Below are 22,071 nucleotides of genomic sequence, written 5' to 3' on the forward strand. Positions count from 1 at the left end.
TTAATATTGTTATTATTTTGCAATGTGACATTACTTTCATGATGATTAATCACTCACCCCCACATTTCCAAAATGCAAAAATCATGGCAGTATTTGTTGCTTTAATATATACATGTATAATTATTAGAGTGTTCCACTTATTAGCATGATTCCAGTTTTGCTTTCAAGTCTGTCATTCATCTTTTAACCTAATTGGTACTCGCTTGTTATTTTCTCTTATTAATTTGTTGTCATTATTTTTGAGTCCTCTTTCTCCGTCTTATTATGTTCTGGGATTTGTTGTTGTTCTTACTCAGCAGAACCTGTGTCCGTCCACATTATACTGCCATTCTGATTTGCAGAATTGGCAGTTCAATAGTCCAGTAAATCTCCCAGTAACTCTCCATCTTATATTATCTTTTGATTATCTGAGGTATTAAACATTCTCCCTCTCAAAAAGAAATATGAGCATTTCTGCATTCCTGATTTGAGAAATACAGACATGTGTTTTGCTGAATGCATCATGAGACCAGCAGAGGTTTGGATGTGTTGATATAAAAAAAAAAAAAAATTTAACTTGCTATTAGAGCATTAGAAAGTGAGACAGAAAAATAATTGAGATCTCTCTTCCTGTCCACCAAGCCATAGAATTTTACTTTGGACATCATGTGGTGACCGAATAAAGTACCAGAATTGTTTATGGTAGAAAAAAATTCAAATTAAATATCCTTAAATTGGAACATCGAAAACCCTTTACTTCAATACTTTTCTTTAAAATGTAGGGCTGTCAAATGATTAAAAGCGTTAAATGCCATTAATCGCATGATTTCTTTTTGTGATATTTCGTGATTAACCGTAATATCTTTATAAACATGAGTGGACAAAGTATGTTTCATCCAGATGTATTTTTCAGTCATTCACACAAAACCTGCCCCTCCAACAGAGTTGAACAACAGAAAATGAAAACAACACAACGGAATTCAAGTTATGTACAAAATCAAGTGTATTATGACTGGATTTTTTCGCTTCTTTTTATGGAGTTGTCAAACATAATCTTTCCAGGAGCAAAGTGGAATTAAATATCTCTGGTACATGTGACTATTTTCACCACTCATTCAAAAAAGTATGCACTGTCATTTACAATTGACAAGCAAAATACATCAAAAACTCCTTTTAGACCCGGGTCACATTTGTAACAGGTGGGGTTAAATGACACTGTAGATTCCTGCAGGGTTCCAGCAATGTCTCCGCTAGGGCACTATGAAACAGAGACACTGTGACAGAACCTTGGAGACAGCAGCAGGGTTTTTACTGTATTCACTGTTTTTTGACAGTTAAAACATATCAATGTCTGACATATAAAAAATTGTCTGTGTTGCCATGTTTAACTTTCCTGACAGTTTACAAAGTTGTATCTGTCACACTTGCGAAAGCAGTTCAAAAGCAATTCACTTCACAATCGCTTCAAAACAGTCTTGCATTGTGTCTTCTGGAGGAGAAGGACACAACGCATATGGTTTAAAACTCTTTAGCACATCAGTTGATTGACAGGTGAGTAGATCTCGAAATTCATTCACAAACGTCAATGGGAGAGTTTACTCATGATTGCATGTAAAAGTACTGCTCGTGCCTGTATGTGCATTTTGGGTGATCCAATCTGAAGTGGACTAGCTATAGCTTTAGCTATAACTGGCTGTAGCCTATTATGAGTGTTTTATTTTGTTTTGTTTTTTCCCTAGTCTTCGGATTTAGATGGAGATTCTCTGTTTTAATGACACATCAATCATTAGCCTATGTCAGTCTAGTAAAAGAAAGAAAGAAAAATAAAGAATGCACTAGTGCACCATTTCTCTTAATTATACTACTTGCATTTAATCTAATCTAAGCACAAACATTTAGTGAAATACCTGAGCTTCAAATCTGCATGCTTAGTCCATCGCATTACAGCACAAAATAAACACAGAAATGAGATGACTGGATTTTTTCCATTTGACATGTTGGCCCTGTGCAGTGCAAGGCAGGTGTTCAAATGGTAGCTGTCTTGCTGCTGCATTCATGTTTCAAAGTTAAGAGCTCTATCTGTGCTTTGCGGGCATGTTCTACTGCAATGCTACATTGATAAAATGCTTGGCGCAGGTCTCAGCATAATGTCTCCCACCATCTGTTCTCCTGAGATCAATGCATGTAACATTAGCAGCGTTTAAGTGAATTGACTTGCTTCTCAAGAACTATGGTTTATTGAATGGGTCATTGTAACAAGGTTAAAGGGAAAGGTGTAGGCAAGAACTGGCTAAACAACATAAATATTCATTTAATGATAAACTTAAATAAAAACACACAAACAGAAACAAATACAGGGCAGCTTCCTGTAGTTCTCTCTCTCTGTACGTGCTCTTTAGGTCTCCCTCCGCCATCACTATAATGAAAGACAGGTGGTAAGTTGCGTTCACACTGCCAGCTACTTTGTCACTGCATGTCGCCAGTGGCTGGTGGTTAGGTCACTAGTGGTGTGTATTGGGAGTCTAAACAGCACTGTTTCTTTACAATTCATATTATTATTAAAATATTAGGATCACGTGAGCTCTACCATCTTCTCTCGTATTGGCTGTTGCTCCCGAAAGTTGCTCTTCATTTGCATAAAGTTAATCATTTCTCAACTTTGTCTTTTGGCTGGACACGCCCACATCCGGTCCGGCCATCTCTCGTGTTGCTGGAAGTCGCCAACTCTCGTTAAAAATACATGAGATGAGGTCGTTTTGTCGCTGCGGGTCGCTGCCAGTGTGAAAACAGCTTTAGAGATAATTACGGGCCAAGTGACGAGCCTTACAACTCTCCCTCTCTCACAGACTACACATGACCACGCCCCCCCCATGCCACAGTCATATTATGTGTTAACGGCATTAAAAAGATGTGGCGTTAAACTCATTTTGTTTTAATGCGTTATTAATGTGTCAACTTTGACAGTACTAGTAAAAATATTAAGTAATTTCAACAGCTAATAAATCACCACACAAAACACTGTGTCTCATATATTACATTATCGTCATTGTAAGTGAACATGTATTTAATGAAGTCTGGCCAGGATCAGGGAAAGTCATTCCTGCCCATGTTGGCATCTTCTTAATTTTCTACCAAAGGTTCAAGAGCTGGCTGGTTAGCATGGTCCAGTAAGCCCCGAAATGGACTTGTATTTTGCCACCACGCATCACATGCATTCTGACAGACTGGAAGCTTGGTCACCTTATGTGGCAACACCTTGTGAGTCAATCTTGCCTGAGAGAGAGAAACATAGTGAAATTTGCTTTACAATGCTGCTGTCAATCACAACCCAGCGACCAGCAGATGGTTTCACAGAGCCTAAATCAAATTCATCTGAACCTCGGCAACCAAGGTAAATAGTTCACACGATTTAAACGGACTCCTGCAGTTGTGGAGAACCATCTCAGATAATGGGCTCTGTCCAGGGTGCCAGCCTTTCAAGCGCCACATGTCTCCATCTCCTGAGCACTCATTCATCACACCAGGAGCAATGACAGAGCGGAGGACTGAGGGAGGTCACTCTCCTCATCGTTATTCGCCTGCCGATAAGTGCCAGCGCTTGTCTCTGGGGAACCGTGCACTTGGGTCATTAAATCTGCCACAAAGGAAATGGTAGGAACCTTATGCAGTCCATCTTCACTGGTTCATTTTTAATGATTGTTAAGAGCTTCTTCACACATTAAAGTGAAAGGGGACATTAAAGGATGAGTTAGAATATGCATTGTGAATCAGGGAGTAAATGTTTATTAATGACTGAGATATCAGATCTCACAGTGAAATCAGAAACAGTAGGTTGACTTTTCTTTAGCTAAAATTGCTCCGTGCTTACCAAAATGAAAAACACTGCCCCCAGTGGCCAAAGCAATAAGTGTTGTTGGGAGTATGGGCACGTGTGAACTTCTTTTTGTGGGAGTAATGTCCACAGAGGGTTGCCAGAAGCGAGTTGTAAAGCGAGATGTTTTCAGCTGTAAAGGAAGTAATACATTGAAGAGGAATGCATATTTTATAAACAGTATGCCCCAATTCAAACCCCAAACCTAAACCTATTACTACTCCATCAGTGGAGTAAAAATGCAGTGCTAGAGGGATGTGACCTGAACCAAACTGCACTCGTCAATGATTGCACAAACACGGCCACTTCCCGGTTTCATTGCAGGATCTGAACCCGGGTCTCCCACGCTGCTAACACAGTGTGCTTCTGGTCATGCCACTTGTCAGTGAGCTGGCATAATGTGGCTGATCCCTAGGATACTGGAACTCTCAAAAAACAACATGCCAACTTTCCATGTGATCATGTTCTAGTGATTTATTTTTCAGAATGCAAATGTTTCATAATAAATTTCAAAATGAATCTCAAATATGCAAAAAACAGATCCATATATTTTTTACAGTTGCAGGAAAAGTAACCCTTGAATTTACCTGGATTGGTGCATAAATCTGTCATAAAATGTTAGACCTATCTGGTCTTCAACTAAGCCACAACAATAGACAAACAGTATGCTTAAACAAGTAACACACAATGATATGTTTTCATGTTTATTTTAACAAATTTTTAACAGTTTACAAAGAAGGGTGGAAAGAGTACATGAATCTCTAGGCTAAAGACTTCTCCAGAAAGCTAACTGGAGTCAGTAGTCAACTAAGCACGAGTCCAAATGAGACGAGAATGGAGGTATAGGTCAGAGCCAGTCTGCCCTTCTAAAAATACTAACACATTTTGAGTGTGCTATTCACAAGCAGCAATGCCTGATATGACCCATGCCTCGAACAAAAGAAATGTTGCTTCGAATGGTCAGCAGTAACAAATCAAAGTTGAATTTGTTTGAATTTTGAGCTACACGTTACAACGGTTGACAGAAGTGTAACGCTGAACCTGACACTTCACTCCATAAAGTACACCAATGTACTTGGCATCACTAGAGCGAGTCATGTGAAAGCCCCATTACGATCATCTCTGAAAAAATGCTTCACAGCACAGCTGGCAAAATATTCTTTGCACAGATGAAACCAAAGTTGAATTGATTGAAAAAAACGTACAACGCTTTGTGTTGAGGAAAACAAGGCACAATACGCACAAAAATTAAAACCTCTTCCAGACTTTAAGTGTGGTGGAGGGGCCATCATAGTTTGCTGCTTCAAGGTCTGGAAAGCCTTCCATCATTGACAGAAAAAAATAATTCCCAGAATTATCTGGACATTTTGCAAGAGAACTTGAGGCCATCTGTCTGCCAATTGATATTCAACAGAAGTTGCTTGATGCAACAGGACAACGACACAAAGAACAGGAGTAAAACTACAACAGAATGTCTTCAAAAGAGGAAAATATGGCTTCTGGAGTGGCTCAGTCAGAGTTCTGACCTCAACCTGATTGAGATGCTTTTGCACGGCCTCACGATAGTGATTCATACCGGACATCCCAAGAATATTGCTGAACTTAAACAGTTATATAAAGAGAAATGGTACAATATTTTTCCTGATCATTGTGCAGGTCTGCTCTGCAATTACAGGAAACGTTTGTTGGAGGTTATTGCTGCCAAAGGAGGGTCAAATAGTTATTACATCCAAGGGTTCACAGAATTTTTCCACCATAAAATTGATAATTGTGACATAATTAAAGATCAGATCAGATTTGATGTCCAATTTATTCAGTGAATCAGTTAAATCTTAGGGTTTACATACTTTCTCTAGCAACTTTATATAATTAATCAAAGATCTGAATAAATGTGCATATCATATACACACCTGAATGTCATTACTAGTTTTCTGCCTTCATACTTTTTTGATCAGGGTGAATTATTTTTTGTCACTGTGTAATTGGAAACTGCATGATTATAAGGTAATATGCAAAGTAGGGTAAGAGTTCATTCCAGAAAAACATGTCCAGGTCACATATCAACTCACATTTTGCAAGTTTTTGGACCATTGAGTATGGATTGGATTGTGACATTATTTTCCTGACAATTAAGCACACTTTCCACATTCCATTCCAATTTTCTACTGTTACAAACAGAAAATAACACTTGAGGGTATTTATTTGTTAATGTAATTCCAATTATTCTCATGGGTGATTCTCAGTAGCTTTCATGTAATACAACAATTTAGTCTAAAAATCAACATTAATTAAAGACAGAACAAAATATAATTTCCTATTTCATTCTTTTAATATGAGGTAAAATATAACCAGGACACATTCTTGACACGCTCTCTGATATTCACTTGTAAAAATGAGACAGGGAGGAGAGTGTTTTAAATTTTGAATAGATGCTCAACATGTTCTATTGCAGAGATGGGAGCCAGCCAGCCCCAATCAGCAAGCTTAATTTTTTTGCCAAATGTATTTAACTCTTAAGACATGGCAGAATTGATAAGACTGTGCAAAATGTTTTCATCTGAACTACCATTTTAACTAAAGACATCAAATATATGTATATGAGCATTAATGATTTTATATCAAACACCAACCACAATTGACCCCCCCACCCCTCCCCCCTCATTTAAAAAAAGAAAATCCAATGAAATTAGTTTTCCAGTCAGTAAAGAAAAACATCAATGGCAAAAATAAATTGGTTTGCTTTTTAACTACAAAGTTTTGCTGCTTCGTACTCTTTGTAGAAGGGCTGTTTGGCACTAAAAGTTTGCAATGTGGAAAGTATTCTCTGTACCTCAGGGCTGGAGAGTTTGAGCCTGTGGCGAAGTAGGCAGGAGAATAAATCTAATGGCTGTGATCCAGGAGGAGATAGTCTATTGACCCGATATCGAATCTCCATTAGTTGCAGCAGGGCTGAGTCCTGAGAGCCCTGAGTGTACGGATAGTCCAACTGAAGGATCAGGTCCTGGATAGCCTCAGGGTCAAAGTGCATGCTGTAACCAAACAACTGCATATTGTTGATTTTCATGTATCCAAAGTTCAGAGTGGCATCCGTTTCTTCTAGAGGTTCAAAGTAGATGGTATCGTTCCCATGAGAAATGTCGGTCCGAATCCGGTTCCTCAAGTAGAAGTGGACTGTCTCAAAAAAGCTCTTCCATCGGTTGCCTAAAGTCAAGGTCCAGTTGTAGCAGTCCAAAGGAATTTCAAGCTTGGTCTTCTCCCAGTCTGGGTAGCCATTTTGATTGATGGGCATGGTCCAACTCTCTGAATGACTACCACCGAATGGATTGACATAGACAGACAGTGCAGGTTCTAAGGTGGAGTTCTTGGTCATACAGATCTGCAACGAGATGCCCAGGAGCATATGCACACGATTGGATTTATATTTGTTACTCTTTAATGTTAACAACATCCTCTTCCTCCAGGAGGGGTCAAACCAAGTGTTGAGGCGCACATCGTTGCTGACAAAAATGGCATTTGTAGCAATGCGGCCATCTCGGTGCTGCAGTAGGAAGCGTAGCTCCAGGTCTTGTAAGTCTGTCTCAAACCCCAGGTAGTGGTCTGTGGGGTTAGGTACAGCATTCTTACAAACACCATGACTGAGCACATAACCAGGGTTGCAGCTGGAGCAGCGGGTGCGGTTTTCCATTGAGCAGGAAGCACAACGGGGCCCATCACCCACCTCGCAAGGGATTATACCCTGGCAAGAGGGGTTCTCATACGGACAGGCACATCTCCGTAATTCCTCTGCGTAAAATCCCAGTTGGTTATTCTCACTGCAGTACAGGATGGAGAGGGTGAATTGTAGCCAATAGCTCAAGGGCCTGAAAACCAAAAGTAAGTGAACAAACAATGTGAGCAATGGACTGATTTTATGCATTGTTATGTACGCAAATAAATGCAAAGCTCATAAAGGCAATCATTATCAACAAACGATGAATGATGTACTGACTGCCAATAAACAGCTTTGTTTGGTGACGGTGCTAATTTGTTTCTAACCTTGGTTGCTAATATCTGCCTTTGAAAGCAATGGTAGGACAAAAGTAATTTGTTAGAGCAGCAATAGCCTCAAAGCCCAATGTGGGTGGTTAAACAATAGATTAGTCATTAGTCTTCTATGCTCATTTGGAGGTCGGTATAGGAAAAACTATTGTGCTTTCAAATGAAAACAATGAGCAGGGTATTGAGCATATTAGGGGTTTTAAGATCCAAAAGGAGTTATTCGTTCACAGCTTAGTGTACTTTATGGAGACCATAGTTATACTGTAAATATTTAATTTATGTATCAACTATAAACAGTAACCATCTGTCCCAGATGTTTCTCCTAAAACCTCAGAGGAGACACATGTAAGATTACTTGAGTCTTTTTTTTTTCACGAGAGCATTCTGAGAAGCTGCAAACATCTTCATTTTTCTTTCATACAGGATGGAATCGAAAATATAATCAATCTCAGCTATCTCAAACCCAACTTCTGAGTTAGAGGATGCCCAAACATTCATAATTCCTTGTAGACATTGTTAAAACTGTGCCGCTTTTCATGTAGCTTCATTAGCATAACTTGCATAATTACTGTATACAACAACAAATTTGGGATCCAAAGGTTTAATGTATGTCTATAAATATTTTTACCTCTCCCTTAGAGAGACTATTTTGGGCTGTGAGCGGCATCTCTTGCTGAGGCTGAAGAGCTTGTTAGCAGTTCGACGGGTCTTGGTGAGCAGGAGGCTGACACGGGTCTCTAGCTGCCTGTAGCGTTGCTGTAGAGCGCTATCTGCACTCCACAATTGCCGACTGATTGATGAGTTTAGAGCACCCTGTGTTGGTAATTTACCCATGAAACTCTGGAACTCATCTGATGAAATAAGAGATCTGACTTAACACAACTTGTTTTTTAACATTTCTCAAATTTAGATGTCATTCACAATAAATTATGCACACTAGATGCTAATTAGCCTAATATTCTTAGCAAATTAGAAGGAAACCAAAATTACTTGTTTAGACCAATGTAATGCATCCGATCAGAGATTATTAAAAGTAGTAAAATACACCAATCCTATACTAATAATAAATACATGTGTTCTACATAAATTGTCCATTACATCTTCAATGTCAAGGACAGAGAATTACGAATAAGTAGCTCTGTTCCAAAACCTAGTGAGCTGCTATCTAGATAACAATTTAATGTATATGTGTGCTTTTGACGCAAAGGCTTTTCTGAAAGGTTAGCAGCATAATAATGCTGAGTTCCAAGATCTAACAATAATTGAGCTGCCAACATTTGCATTGCTTGTAACCTTTAAGGCAATCCAAATGCATTCCCACAAGCTCAGAAGTTGAAAGAAATTCAACTTAATTGAATAATTATACTTATTTCATTCAAAAACTTATTTCATATTTTATACTTATTTCAATAAAATAATTACTGTTATAAAATCTAATGATCTAATTAAAAATTTAAAATTTTACCAAGGTGTGCAGAGTTGTGGTCTATGTAGTTCAGTTACTTATGAGATTCCATTTCAGGTTTGATGCTACCTTATAAGGCAGTATCCTATATAGGCAGCAGACAGAAATTAGCTCACTAGGTTTTGGGACAGAGCTAGATTTGAGTCACTTGGGGGTTGCACATTGCTTAGAACATTGCTGAAAAGACCAGCTTAAACCAGCATAAATTTCTATGCTGGTTCAGGATGTTTTTTGCTGGTTACTAAGTGCTGGTTTGGTGATGGTCTAGCTGGTGGACCAAGAGTGTCATGGATGGGAGAGAAACTTTTCATTGTTTTGGCACCTGAGTCTTGAAATTCCTGGTTGTCCTGCCTCCAGGCCTCCCTCATGCGCTCCAGGTAGTTTTCCTGGGAGCGGATATCAGCCTCAGGGCAGTTACACTGGGGAAACTCCTTACTGCATTTGCACCAGCAGTCATTGTCTTTGCACACAAATTGGCCTTCAGCATTGCAGCCTATATAGCCTAAAGCAGCCTGAACAAAACTGCTTCTTAAATAACTAGGCAGAATGGCCTGAAGTCCTAGAAGAAGAAATATAGGAAGGAATGTGTGAAACAGACCATACGTTCCTCAGTTTTTCCTTGGCTGAAAATCATTAGGGCCTCATTCTTGTCAGTTGCTAAATCCTTAAATCTAATTAGCAAGTACAGTCAACTATCAACATTCAAGTTTTGTGTATAATTAGCCAGCTAATTAGACAACGCTGGCATCAATGCTTTGATCATGTAGCTACCATGGCTCCTCAGACAACCACAACCTCTGAAGATGCTCTAGAATTAGCATCATGATGAGGGGAAGTGTGGTACCATGAAGCCACCAGGGATTGTGTATTTATCTACCTTGCAACTGAACTTTGTTCTCCTGGCTGTGAACCAGAACGGAACTGACAGAGTCGAGGTTGTCATAGTTACTGCAGCCCAGAGGGCCGGTCCTGGTCTCAGTTACCTGGGAAGAGAGAAAAAAATTGCACATTTTTATTGATTAATAAAATGGTTGGCTATTTAACTAGTAAATTACTAATATAGGACAGGAGTTTAAATTAAACCATCTTAAAAGGCAAACAGCCACTAGCATCACCAAGTGGAACTGCAAGAATAATGGCTAAATTGTCAAACAGGTTTCCTGAACATTGGTCAGGTAGTCCCTACACAAACACTATTTGTTGAGCCAGTGTTGCTGTGTAAGGTTGGTTGGGATGCTCAAACAATTAGAGGAATATTTTAATAGTGTTACTCAGTGGAGTCCGCCTACAAATGGATTATACAGTCATCTCTGCATATTAAGCAGGGACAGGTGAAAGTATTTTTACATCAAATATGTACACACCTTAAACAATCCACACCATGGTTCACAGACATTTTGACCAATGAATTTAAATGAATTCACTGTCAAATGTAAGTTTTTTTTAATGACGTGGCTTTTAAAGTTTGTATTAATTCCCATTCATTCCATTATTACGTTGTTCCCAGGCATGTAAATCATAAAATAAATAAATAAAAAATCAATAAATAAAATCCCAATTTTGCCAGATTTTCTTTCATGTGCTTGATTCTTTCACTATTTTGAAACACTATCCAAAAATTAAATATGAATAATTGCTGTAATAAGAAAAATACAAAACTTTTACAAAAACATTTTCCCTTGTTAAAGCAGCTGTATGCTGTTTGTCTAATGATGTAAGAGTTTGTTTCATCTGGTCCTAATTTATCACAAAACTAATTAAGTTAACATCACTGTATTTAATTAACATGCTTTATTATTATTATTGTCTTTGCATTTTTTTTTTGTTCCCTGAACTCTTTTCTCTTTTCTCAACTTTAGTATATAGCATTAGGTATTTTGTACACAAGGGCATTACAAATCCAGCAAAGTAATGTAAAAGCTGAGATAATTCATCATCTAGGAATAAAGAAATCTATAAAAAAGTACTCAAACACATCAATGGCAGGAATTCAGCAGAGTGTGATAGAGAGAGAGAGAGAGATGAGGAGAGATAAAATTGCAACTTCATTACACCCACAGCAGGCTCTTGTGCTTCAGCTAATGCTGTTGAAGGGAGATTCATTAAATCCCTAAAAATCTCTGTGCAGTCTGAGCCAACTCAATGTCACTGGAAAGACCTTAAAAAAAACAATAAGCCTTTTGTTTTATTCTGCATATAATTGTATGTCAAATAAATAAATAGGATAGATCATTATATTCTGTACATGGTAAATTATAAAGGTTTGATTTGAATTCATAAAATGCTTTGTATTCCAACTACGGAAGGCAAATTAAGAAATTAATTCACTCTCAGTAACTTTTCATTTTCCAATCCTTCTCTATGGCATAAAAGCACAGATATTGATCTCTCTTGGAGAGTACTGAGACAACATTTATCCAGACATTGGGTAAACAGTGCTTAAACCTGCTCAAATCTTTCTTTGCAGACTTAGGAACACTTTGGTAGTAAAAATGGATTTCAGTCATCTACAGTATGACATCTCATGGTCACATATAACCTTTTCATGAGTAGGGTCTAAATTCCCCTGCAGTGCCCCCTGGAGTGAGTTATTTTTGCACATGGCATGGCACAACTGGTAGAGGTGGGCAGAGTGTAGAGTATTTGTTTTATTTATTTTATATAATTTTTTAATTTCTTGTCATAAAAAAATAAAATACTTTTTATAATATAGTAAACATGTGAACAAATGTGTTATGTCTGCTGGTACTGTATTTGTTTCATATCGTTTTTATACATGTAAAAAAATAATTATATCAGCGGTCCGGTTTGCCAATGCACTTTTTGACATCTCAGACATTTTGTGTGTGCGTGTGCGTGTGACAAGCGCTTATGTAAACAGACTTGGCTATATGCATCGGATAATCATGCTTGATCAGCATGTTTTCACTGTGAGTTTTAAACTGTTACTATGGTACTTTTGTGAAAGTTTGGCAGTCTGTTTCAGAAACAATCGTATTATAAGGGAAGATCACCTTTAGAAATGATGGCTGTACATATACAAGCTATGAACTGTTATCATGGTACTTTGGTGACAATTAGGCTGTTTGTTACATAAACTAAACATTATGTGCTCTAAAAGACTCTTTGAGTAGCTGTTTGTTTGATGAATGACAATAACTACTAATGTAAACAAATGGCAGCACACATCAGAGGAAGATCACGTTGATGTATTGACTGTGCGTATTAGAGCTGTAAACTTTTTATCATGGTACTTTGGTGATCGGTTGGATTTGTGTATATAAAATAAACTTATTCTGTGGTTTAAAAGACTGTATGAGTTACTGTTTGAATGAATATAAATAACAGATGCTTGCCAGCACAATCTGTGTCGGCATGAAAGTCAATTTAAATCTGGCACTTGTGACATAATTGGCTGTTGGAGAAACACATATTTGTGACGCTACTCTGCGGGGCCAAGTTATTATATATGAAAGGGTTGTGCGGTCTTTAAAAGGAAGCTAATAAAATAATTTGAACTCAAATCAATGTTTCATGTAGGGTCTATTGCTCTGTTGCAGGTCAGCAGACCTGATTTTGCAGGACACGAGGGAGAGATAACGTACTATTATTGTACTAGGTGAATAAATATTGATTTTATATTAGATGTATTTTTGCAGTGATGTTAAATGTTAATGACGTCGCTTAGAACGTCACTCAGTTTGGCAAAAGGTCTACGATACAAACTCATTTTAACAGCTCAGACCTTTATATGTATATGTATATATATATATATATATATATATATATTTACATTATATGTAAATATAATGAAGTGAAAATAATAATCTAATTGTTAAAAAGCACATTTCCAAATTAGCACATCAATTCCATTATTAAAGACTAGAAAGATTAAATGTGTTCTTACTGGATTTAGTGCATCTTGAATAAAAAAATTTTGTCTGATCTGGCTGCTTCGAGTAGGGCCTTCTCATTCATTATGACTGTAGAACTCCTACAGTCACCAGGAGTTCACCAGGAGTTCACTTTTGATGAGGTCCACAGATGCTCAGTTTCTTGTCTCTGTCCACGCATCGGTCATCAGTGAAAACACCCTCTCCACGAACGCATTGGTGACAGGAATGCTCAAAGCCAAAGATATCAGAGCTGTCATGTTTGGGGCACTGGAATGCTTCAGCAGAGCTGTCCGTGAAACTTCGGTGGCGTACCCTGCACTCTCCTTTTTTAGGGTCACCTGTAACTGGTTTTAACCATGTATATATTTTCTCCAATTCTTTATAATACGAACAAAGACACCTTTTGACACCGCAAAATGTGGGACAGGTGGTCACCCTAGTTTCATGTGCAGTAATTAATACATTTATTTGGCAAGTAGTCTTGTAATAAGAAGTCAGATGGTTATTAAATACAAAATAAACACCAACTAAACTCTGACAGGGCGAACAGGACCCCGATGTGAAGTAGTAGTTGTTCACATTATTCCTTACATATTAAGCTGGGATACGAGAAGGAACTTTAACATTCAAAAACTTTTACACATTTGCTTTAAACTGACTTGGGTAAAAGAAAGGAAGAGCAGTGACAGTGTAATTAATTCCTCCAAATACAGTATAACGGGAAGGTGGTCACTCATTGATAGAATTAATGGATAAATCGTAATACTTAATATGGTGGGCTTTAGGAGTGGAAGTCACTTCTACCAGTTAAAACAACCAATCACCTTTTTGATAGAGACATTACTTTTTTGTTTACATTAGAAAACACATGCACATTTGCTGGATCAACTTGAATAATAGTAAATAATCTAATTTGATTTAAATGTATTAATATAAAATAACAAAGATTATATTAAATATAATTTCATTAAATGTATTAAATTTGTATTGATTGATATTTATATAAAGTACACTGCCCCCCCCTCCCCCCCTTTTTTGTTTTTGCTGATTTGAAATATATTGTTGAAATAATGTTCATTACAGTCTTTCCCCATTCAAGTAGGACTTGTACTTGCATGCCTATTCCCTACATAGAAAATGGATGCCCAGGGGTGTTACCAAGTGAACTGACTTGCTCTGAAGGAACTTGAATGCCTCTACTCTTACTACTTTGATTAATACAAAGGCCGAGTGAGGGCTGGGTGAAAAAAAAGAAAATGAAAAAGCTAATTCAAACAACAAGTTATCTCTGAGTTACACCTGCTGAGATAATCAATAATTATAATTAAGGGTATACATTAAACAACTATAACATTAAACAACTAATATTCCACACAGACAAATGAGCTCTTCTAGAGACATTTAACACAGTGGATAAGTGTAGAGACAGCTAATCCTTCAAACAAGCAATGAGGTCAGTTACTGATGCCATCTGTGACTCTGCTGAAGACCCAGCTAAACAAATGAGACCCATAAATTCAGAACCAGTGCGTCTTAATCAAACCACAAATGTATGGCCTCAAACACCCGTCTAATACTCCTCTCACCCTCTCATCCATAAGTGTAACACTGAAGAATCTATTTAACACCATTCGTAACCCTATCATGTATCTTTCATTCATATGTTTGCTTGCCTCAGAGCTCGCTTCATGTTAGATGCAACTAATGAGTTGAATTAGTCAGTGCAGAAAGGAATCTAAATGGAAGAGCCAGGTTGATCCATCATTGTGATCTATGCTGTGGCTAACACCGACAGGCGCTTTGTCCTCATTAATAGCAATTTAGCCCAGGATCCTCTTTGCAACTAGGCACGGACCCCAAAACAGTTTGTCTGACTGAGATTACAAATGACTGAATGTGGCAGCAGTGACTTCGAGTTGTAAATGGCTTTTGGATGTAAATTTGCTGCCTGGGATTAAGACCCTGCTTCACTGATGACTGCTCTGAGATATTTAGAAAACTTTGGGTCATTCACATAAGAAGCACTTCAATGCTTTAAGCATGGATTTATATTTAAAGGCTGTACTTGGCAGAAACTCTAAAGAAAGACTGAGCATATGAGATCAGTGCAGAGTGTATCAAAAAAGCTGCAGACGCAGTGGTGCAGTACTCTGTTGATAACTGCATATTGAATAATGAGCTCACCTCCAAGGTTTAATTAATTTTATTCACATAAATTCAGGTTGGATCTCAAACAAAATTTCCTGTGTCACTACCACAGGGTTAGGGGCAGCAGACGCCTACATTACATGACCAAAAGTATGTGTATAGCCAAACCCATATTAGCTTGTTGAACATTTAAATAAAAATCATTGCCATTAATATTTCCCTTTTCTGCTATAATAGATTCCACTCTTCTGAAAAAGGCTTTCCACAAGGCATTGGAAAAAAGCTGTTGGGATTTGCTCAAATTCATACACAAAAGCATCAGGGAGGTCAGGGAATTGTTAGAACAGAAAACAGCCTTCCCCAGACTTAAAGTTAAAAAAAAAATTATGTCAGCATGTCCATAAAAATTGGAACTGAACTTATTAACCAATGATGCCCTTTTGATGCATGCAGTTGAGCAGTTTGGGATATTTACAAAATAGTTACTTTTGCATTTGCATTTTTCCATCCAACCCGACATAGCAACAATGGCCCAACCAATGGGCATGAGTTTATGGCAGGACAACATCTTTTCTGACCAGTAGCAGAAGGGGGGAGTAGTGTTCATCAAAAAATAGTTATCATTGACTGAGTCTGAAATCAAAGGTAGCTGTCCTATCAGTCAATGACTCAACAGACAGCGTTTGCGTACAAAGGTACCTCCAGAGTTTTTTTTTTTTTTGGACAGGCTACTCAGGCAGCATAATGTCACATCATTGCTAGGATAGCAGCAAATGATTTTTGCTATCTGGTGTCCACTAAAGGTAACGTGACTGCTTCATTGGTCTAATAATCTAGAACAAAATCAAGTGAATTTTGGTGATAACTTAACCAATACCAATTTCTCACTAGAAATGGAATCAAAAGTTGGAAAAAGTGAATTAACTTACATTTATACTCAAATTGGCTATCAACGCCCTCTTTTGCCGCCCCCCTTCAGTTCAGCTGTTGTGCAACAGGACATAGGATTGTGGGATTTCATAGGCAGTGAGGATACATCTATGCTGCCTTCAAAAATCTATCGGAGGAAGGTATCTCAGTAGACAAGATGTGACACGAACATTGGATTTGGACATGCCTTGATGCCGTCCAACTTCCATATACAGCCTCCGAAGGCAGCATATTCCTGGTTTTAGATGCAGCCATGGTTGCAATACCGTTTGCTGATGGTAGTGGACCAGAAATCATGTACTGTTATGGGATCAATTGTATGTTTGCATCTTATATGATTGTATTGATATGTACTCAGTCCTATCTGGTGAACTCTTTGTGATTCTAGGTGGTGATATGGACCTTTGAAAGGAACTATTTGCATGACACACTTTACCTTTAAAGCATATAATCGGGGGGAGTGTGTGACTCAATTTGATTGACCAAATTTAGACATTGAATGGTTGCTTTCTATTATATGCAGTTTTTTAGATAAAACATTATTAATCTCATTAAGATTTAAATCATTTCATTTTTTCAGAAGTTGCACTCCAAATCCACTTTGCTCAAAAAATTGCAGGGGGCACATGCCCCTCAGTTGAATGGGAATGACGCTTCTTGTGGGGTCTTACCTTAATGGCAGTGGAGGCAATCTGGAGGTGATGGAGCTTCCGCAATGTGCTGTCTCTGTCGATGAAATAGGATGCAGCCAGTTGGTGAAGGGCTTCAAGGGTCAGTGAATCAGCCGTACTGTTGGAGACACCGCCATTCTGCTGACCTCTGCTAAGCTTGCTTTTGTCCACGAAAATGGTCAAGGACTCCTCGCCTGATCAAAAGGCAGACAAAAATGATCATCTCAGCTGGAGAAGCTAATTAACCCTAATCATCTACAGAATGAGCTTGCCGCAACTCAGCCCGTCAGGGGCCCGCAACGCCACGGCAGTCTTCACCATCTGACACGTCAGCTCTCATTACATGCATGGTATAGATGAGAGATTCATTCAACTCTGAGTGAGAGAGACCCAATGAAAATCAATTGACTCAGCTGGTAGGTTTGTTTGGAGAGAATAAATCCAAGAGAAAAAATGCTGGAGTCAAAAGGTGTCCTGTGGAGCATAAGCCAGACCTTCAAATGATCTCGAATTTCAGCCTTAGTCATGGTACAAAAGAGTGATATTTATGGACTGAAATATTGACTGAAAATACCTTTTGAAGAGGTGTAAACAATCTCTCAGCAGGGAAGGTATGAAAGATTAGAGATTACTGAAAGACTTCTCGGTGCAGTATATCAACACATGAAATAGTTTTCAAAGCTGAAACCTATGAAAAGCAGCTTAACAGACAGGGAAAGTAATGCACCTATCCACCAGCTCAAGCTATAGCACGTAAGGTGAGCCATAGGTCTCTAACAGTGGGCTGTACCTTTGGCACTAACAAAAAAGGTAACAAAAACCACCATGCACTGTAAACCTAGCGTTGTCATTACTGGAAAAATCAAGATGTTTTAATAAAAAAATTACTTGAAAATCAAGTTTGGGCTAATATTACTAATATACATGTTCCTTTAACTTATTGTTCTTAAAAATCCATAGATTTAAGGTTTTAAGTGTTAAGACCTCAATTGATTGAATGCAAAATTGAGGCTATGGGGAATACCCACAATGCCTTGCACTTGAATTATTTAATTATTCTTGTGGTCAATGGGAACATATGGGCACATTTATATGTTTTTTAAATAATTCATAGAGGTTTTAGCTCTTTTGTTGTTTTGTCTATGTTGATTTGAACAAAAAAAAGTTGTTGTTTTGTGTGATGTCAAGATTAGTGTGATCTGTGTCCCCTTCAGCTTGGACTCTGTTAACATGATCTCAGTTTTCCTTGTGCATGTGCAACTGAAGTTCAGGAATATATGCACTTCTGTAGAGAAATGTATTTAATGACTGACCCACAATCAGTTATCTTCTTCTTTCGGCTGCTCCCATTAGGAGTCGCCACAGCGGACCATCCTTGATCCGCATATTTGATTTGGAACAGGTTTTACGGCGGATGCCATTCCTGATGCAACCCTCAGTGGCTGGGGGTTATAATCATCTTTATTTAAGCTGTGTTTAACCTAAATTTGTGTCCATCCAATAAATTATTAAGTAGAACAACATGAAAATATATCTGAGTTGCATCTTGTTACATTAACTTAAACAGTTAAGTACATTCTATATGAACACCAAGTTAAGTGAACTTAATTTCACACGTTTTGGACATGCCATTAATCAATTCAATAGAGGGAATGAGTTTACTCAAACAATTGACTTAAGTCAAATTATTAGGGTTTTCAGTGTGGAATCACCCTGCAGTATATATACATTTAGTACCATGATAATATTTTTGTTATATTCTTTGAAGTACCTTTGAAGTAGTTTGTAAACTCCACATGAACCACCAGTCACAACCCATTTTACCCCCATAATATGAAGTATTTCTGAGTGAAACTGGATATTTAACCAGCAAAATCTATAGCTGTACTTACTTTTATCCTCTGGGGCTTAATTGAATCATGAATTGAGCCATGCCAGAATGGAGCCAGAGTTGTGGTCTATTCCTCTTCTGATACACCACTAGCACCAACATTGGGGAGGCTTTTTGACTCGTAGGTGAATGCCATGGTCAATTCTAGGATTTCAATCTTAGGGGTCTTTGTGTGTGTGTGTGTGTGTGTGTGTGTGTGTGTGTGTGTATACATCATTCAAGATAGCCAGCTAATATTAATTCAGAATATTGGCATTTTCTATAATAAACACATTTGTAAAGTTATACAGATAACTGAAACTGCTAAAAGAACCATTTAAAGAAAAATGTGTTATTTTTCCATCTATTAACAAAAATGATAGAACATGAATAATTTTTTCCACAAATATCTGTCATTGCAATAAACGTTACATTTAGCTTGGTCATTATTTAGTGGAGTGAAATAACTCCAGATGATGTTTCTCTGTCATTAACACTCGACTTGAGTCTTTTGAATTCCTTGAAACGAGAAAATCGCTTGGATAAGTGATTGTGATCAGAGAATATCCTGATAAAATAAAAGGTATATGAAAATAAAATAAGATTAGTTCATCATTTTTGTAAGTCACACTATAATGCCAGTAGGTGGCAACAGCAACAAATGAACATATTTTATGTGTTTTGAGTCATTAACCATTGATAAAGCACTTTGTTCATGACCGAAACAAGTCTAATTATAATTGATTAAAATCTGTGTGTTTACTAAGATCTTTAGCAGAGTGTTTAAGCATCATAAGCATTTATATCATTTTGTGAACTGATGTGCATGACTATCAAACTGTACAAAAAAAGGCAAAGTCTGACATCATCAACTCTTGGTGAAAAATACTTTCTTGCTCCCAGACAAATTCCATGTTAATTGATCCTTCTAAGTAGCTTCAATACAAAATGAGTGCCCTGGACTCAGCCACGATGGAGGATGGTACGTTTTGTTACGTAAATTCTATATTCAGCTCGAAAGCTTCACTTTATTTAGTTTACAATGGGAAAGTTTTATTGTTTATGGTCAGTAATGTTTGTGTCGCATTTAAGATGATGTCGCGACAGTAGAGGCGGCGCAACTATGACAATCAGCCTATAATTTCACTCACATTGAGGCAGCACTAAACAGTAGTGTAAAAGCAAACTCAGACTTGAGGCGAGTCGAACCGTAACGTGCAGTGGAAAAGGGCCATTTGATGACAAAATGCAGAAGAGTGTGGGAAAAGAAAGCAAAAAAAAAAAAAAGCTTTCAATTTAATAGATTTGCAGCCGATTGCAGTCACAGATTTTTAGGGGGGCCCAGATTAAATTTGCCTGAAAAAGCTTAAGCCAAGCATTTTGTTTTCTTTGTAAAATCATGCACAGAGGAATTGTGCATAATAACATCAGGAACATGTATCAAGTAAATGTGATTCATGCTCACTTAAAGCAGCTTTGTGTAAACAATCTGTTGTATATTGTTGTATTTTAACAATAAATTGTACTAATACACTGAGATAATCCATGAAGCCAAACAATGATTGACACATCAAGTAGACAACACTAACCTCTGTGTTCAATAATGTATAATGTCGTGTCAACGTTACCTCCACTGAGACTATATAAAGATGTCCTTACTAACTCAGGAACAGGACAAGAATGAAAATCTATTTTGCAGGGATAATAACTGTCTCACACATAATAATGTTCCCTTACCTCCCAGAGTGGCAGAGAGCAGGAAGTGTGTCCCGTATTTCTTAATGATGTTGTCAGTTAGTTTCTGCAGGCTTGGCCTTCTCCCCAGAAGCCTGATGTTATGGATGAAGTCAGGGTCAAGGGGCACGGCCACCCCATTGCCTTCCAGCCTCTCTGCAGCAAGGCTGTTGACCTTCCATCGGCCGAACTCCCTGTAGGTACATAATAATTCAAATGAGATGTCATATGAGCCTGTTGTAGAGCACAAGTAATCAGAAAGTCCCCACCTAGCCCTCACAATACTCATTACAGTCACATTCATATCAGCCTCTCATGCATCAGCTTAATCTGGCTCCTCTCCAGGTCTCTCCCTCTCGATGTTTGCTTCCATTCCAAAAATTCCTTTTGGACTTGAGCAGTGTTGTCAGGAAGGTAGGTGGTATTTCATTGTGTAGAGGCTTGAAGAGCCCCCATGGGGAGCCAGGTGCACAATCTGAGCATATTTCCACAAAGAATTGGTCATGTAATCCGTTAAGATCCCCTTTTAAACTCTGTTTGGTGCCTGTGCATTTCGAACAATGATTTACTAACTGTACATCAGTACCTTGAACAACCTCTATGCTGTTCAAGTTAGTGCTGTACTTCCAAACCATTGTTTGAACAAATAATTCACCCAAGAATGAAATATTTGTCATTATTTATTCACCATCATGTCACCAAACCCAAATTAAAGGAATGTTAGGTTCAATACAAGTTAAGCTCAATCGACAGCATTTGTGGCATAATGTTGATTTCCACAAAAATTTATTTAGACTCGTCCCTCCTTTTCTTTAAAAAAAAGCAAATATTGAGGTTCCAGTGAGGCACTTGAATGGGGGCCAAATTTTGATCGTTAAAATACTCACTGTTGCAAAAGTATAGTCACAAGACATAAACTGTATGCATGTAAACATGATTTTAGTGTGATAAAGTCACTTACTAACCGTTTGTGTAAAGCCATTTTACAAATTCGTTTGCATGAAAATGTAATGTGAACAACAGCCACGGGCCGTGCATTTTAAGTCTAGGTCTTCAGAGTGATTCATGCCATTAAGAAAACACAGTTTCACAATGAACAAGACACCCTATGCCTTTGAGCATCATACATTATGTCGCAGCTAACTAATAATACCAATTTACATTTTAAAAACACGTACACGCACGAAAGCCAATTTTACAGCTCAAATAATACACAAGCTTGGCAGAAGAATTCATGCAAGTGCTTTTACAAAATTATAAGCTACAAGGCTATATGTGGCTATAAGGCCACATTCACTTTCATTGTCCCCATTCACTTCCACTGTAAGTGCTTTACTGTAACCTCCATTTTTGCTTTTTTTGTAAAGAAAAGCAGGAACGAGCTGAAATAAATGATTGTGGTCATCAACATTATGCTACAAATGCTGTCGATTGAGCTTAACTTATAATGAACCCGGAACATTCCTTTT

At 37.8% G+C, this 22,071-nt stretch overlaps 1 protein-coding gene across 1 annotated transcript in view; it reads right to left on the reverse strand.

Moving 5' to 3' along the window:
* Positions 1–6,536: 6,536 nt before the first annotated feature.
* LOC127644703 (BMP/retinoic acid-inducible neural-specific protein 3-like) overlaps positions 6,537–22,071 on the reverse strand; it is a 28,345-nt gene continuing 12,810 nt past the window's right edge. Inside the window, exons 3-8 of the mRNA XM_052128026.1 lie at positions 20,606–20,796; positions 16,999–17,192; positions 10,231–10,336; positions 9,676–9,912; positions 8,517–8,739; positions 6,537–7,710 (exon numbers count right to left, since the gene is read on the reverse strand). Of these exons, the coding sequence (XP_051983986.1) occupies positions 6,594–7,710; positions 8,517–8,739; positions 9,676–9,912; positions 10,231–10,336; positions 16,999–17,192; positions 20,606–20,796 (2,068 nt within the window). The 3' untranslated portion in view covers positions 6,537–6,593. The remainder of the gene's footprint in view (positions 7,711–8,516; positions 8,740–9,675; positions 9,913–10,230; positions 10,337–16,998; positions 17,193–20,605; positions 20,797–22,071) is intronic.

The sequence above is a fragment of the Xyrauchen texanus genome, chromosome 6 (genome assembly GCF_025860055.1).
Source record: "Xyrauchen texanus isolate HMW12.3.18 chromosome 6, RBS_HiC_50CHRs, whole genome shotgun sequence".
Lineage (NCBI taxonomy): Eukaryota > Metazoa > Chordata > Actinopteri > Cypriniformes > Catostomidae > Xyrauchen > Xyrauchen texanus.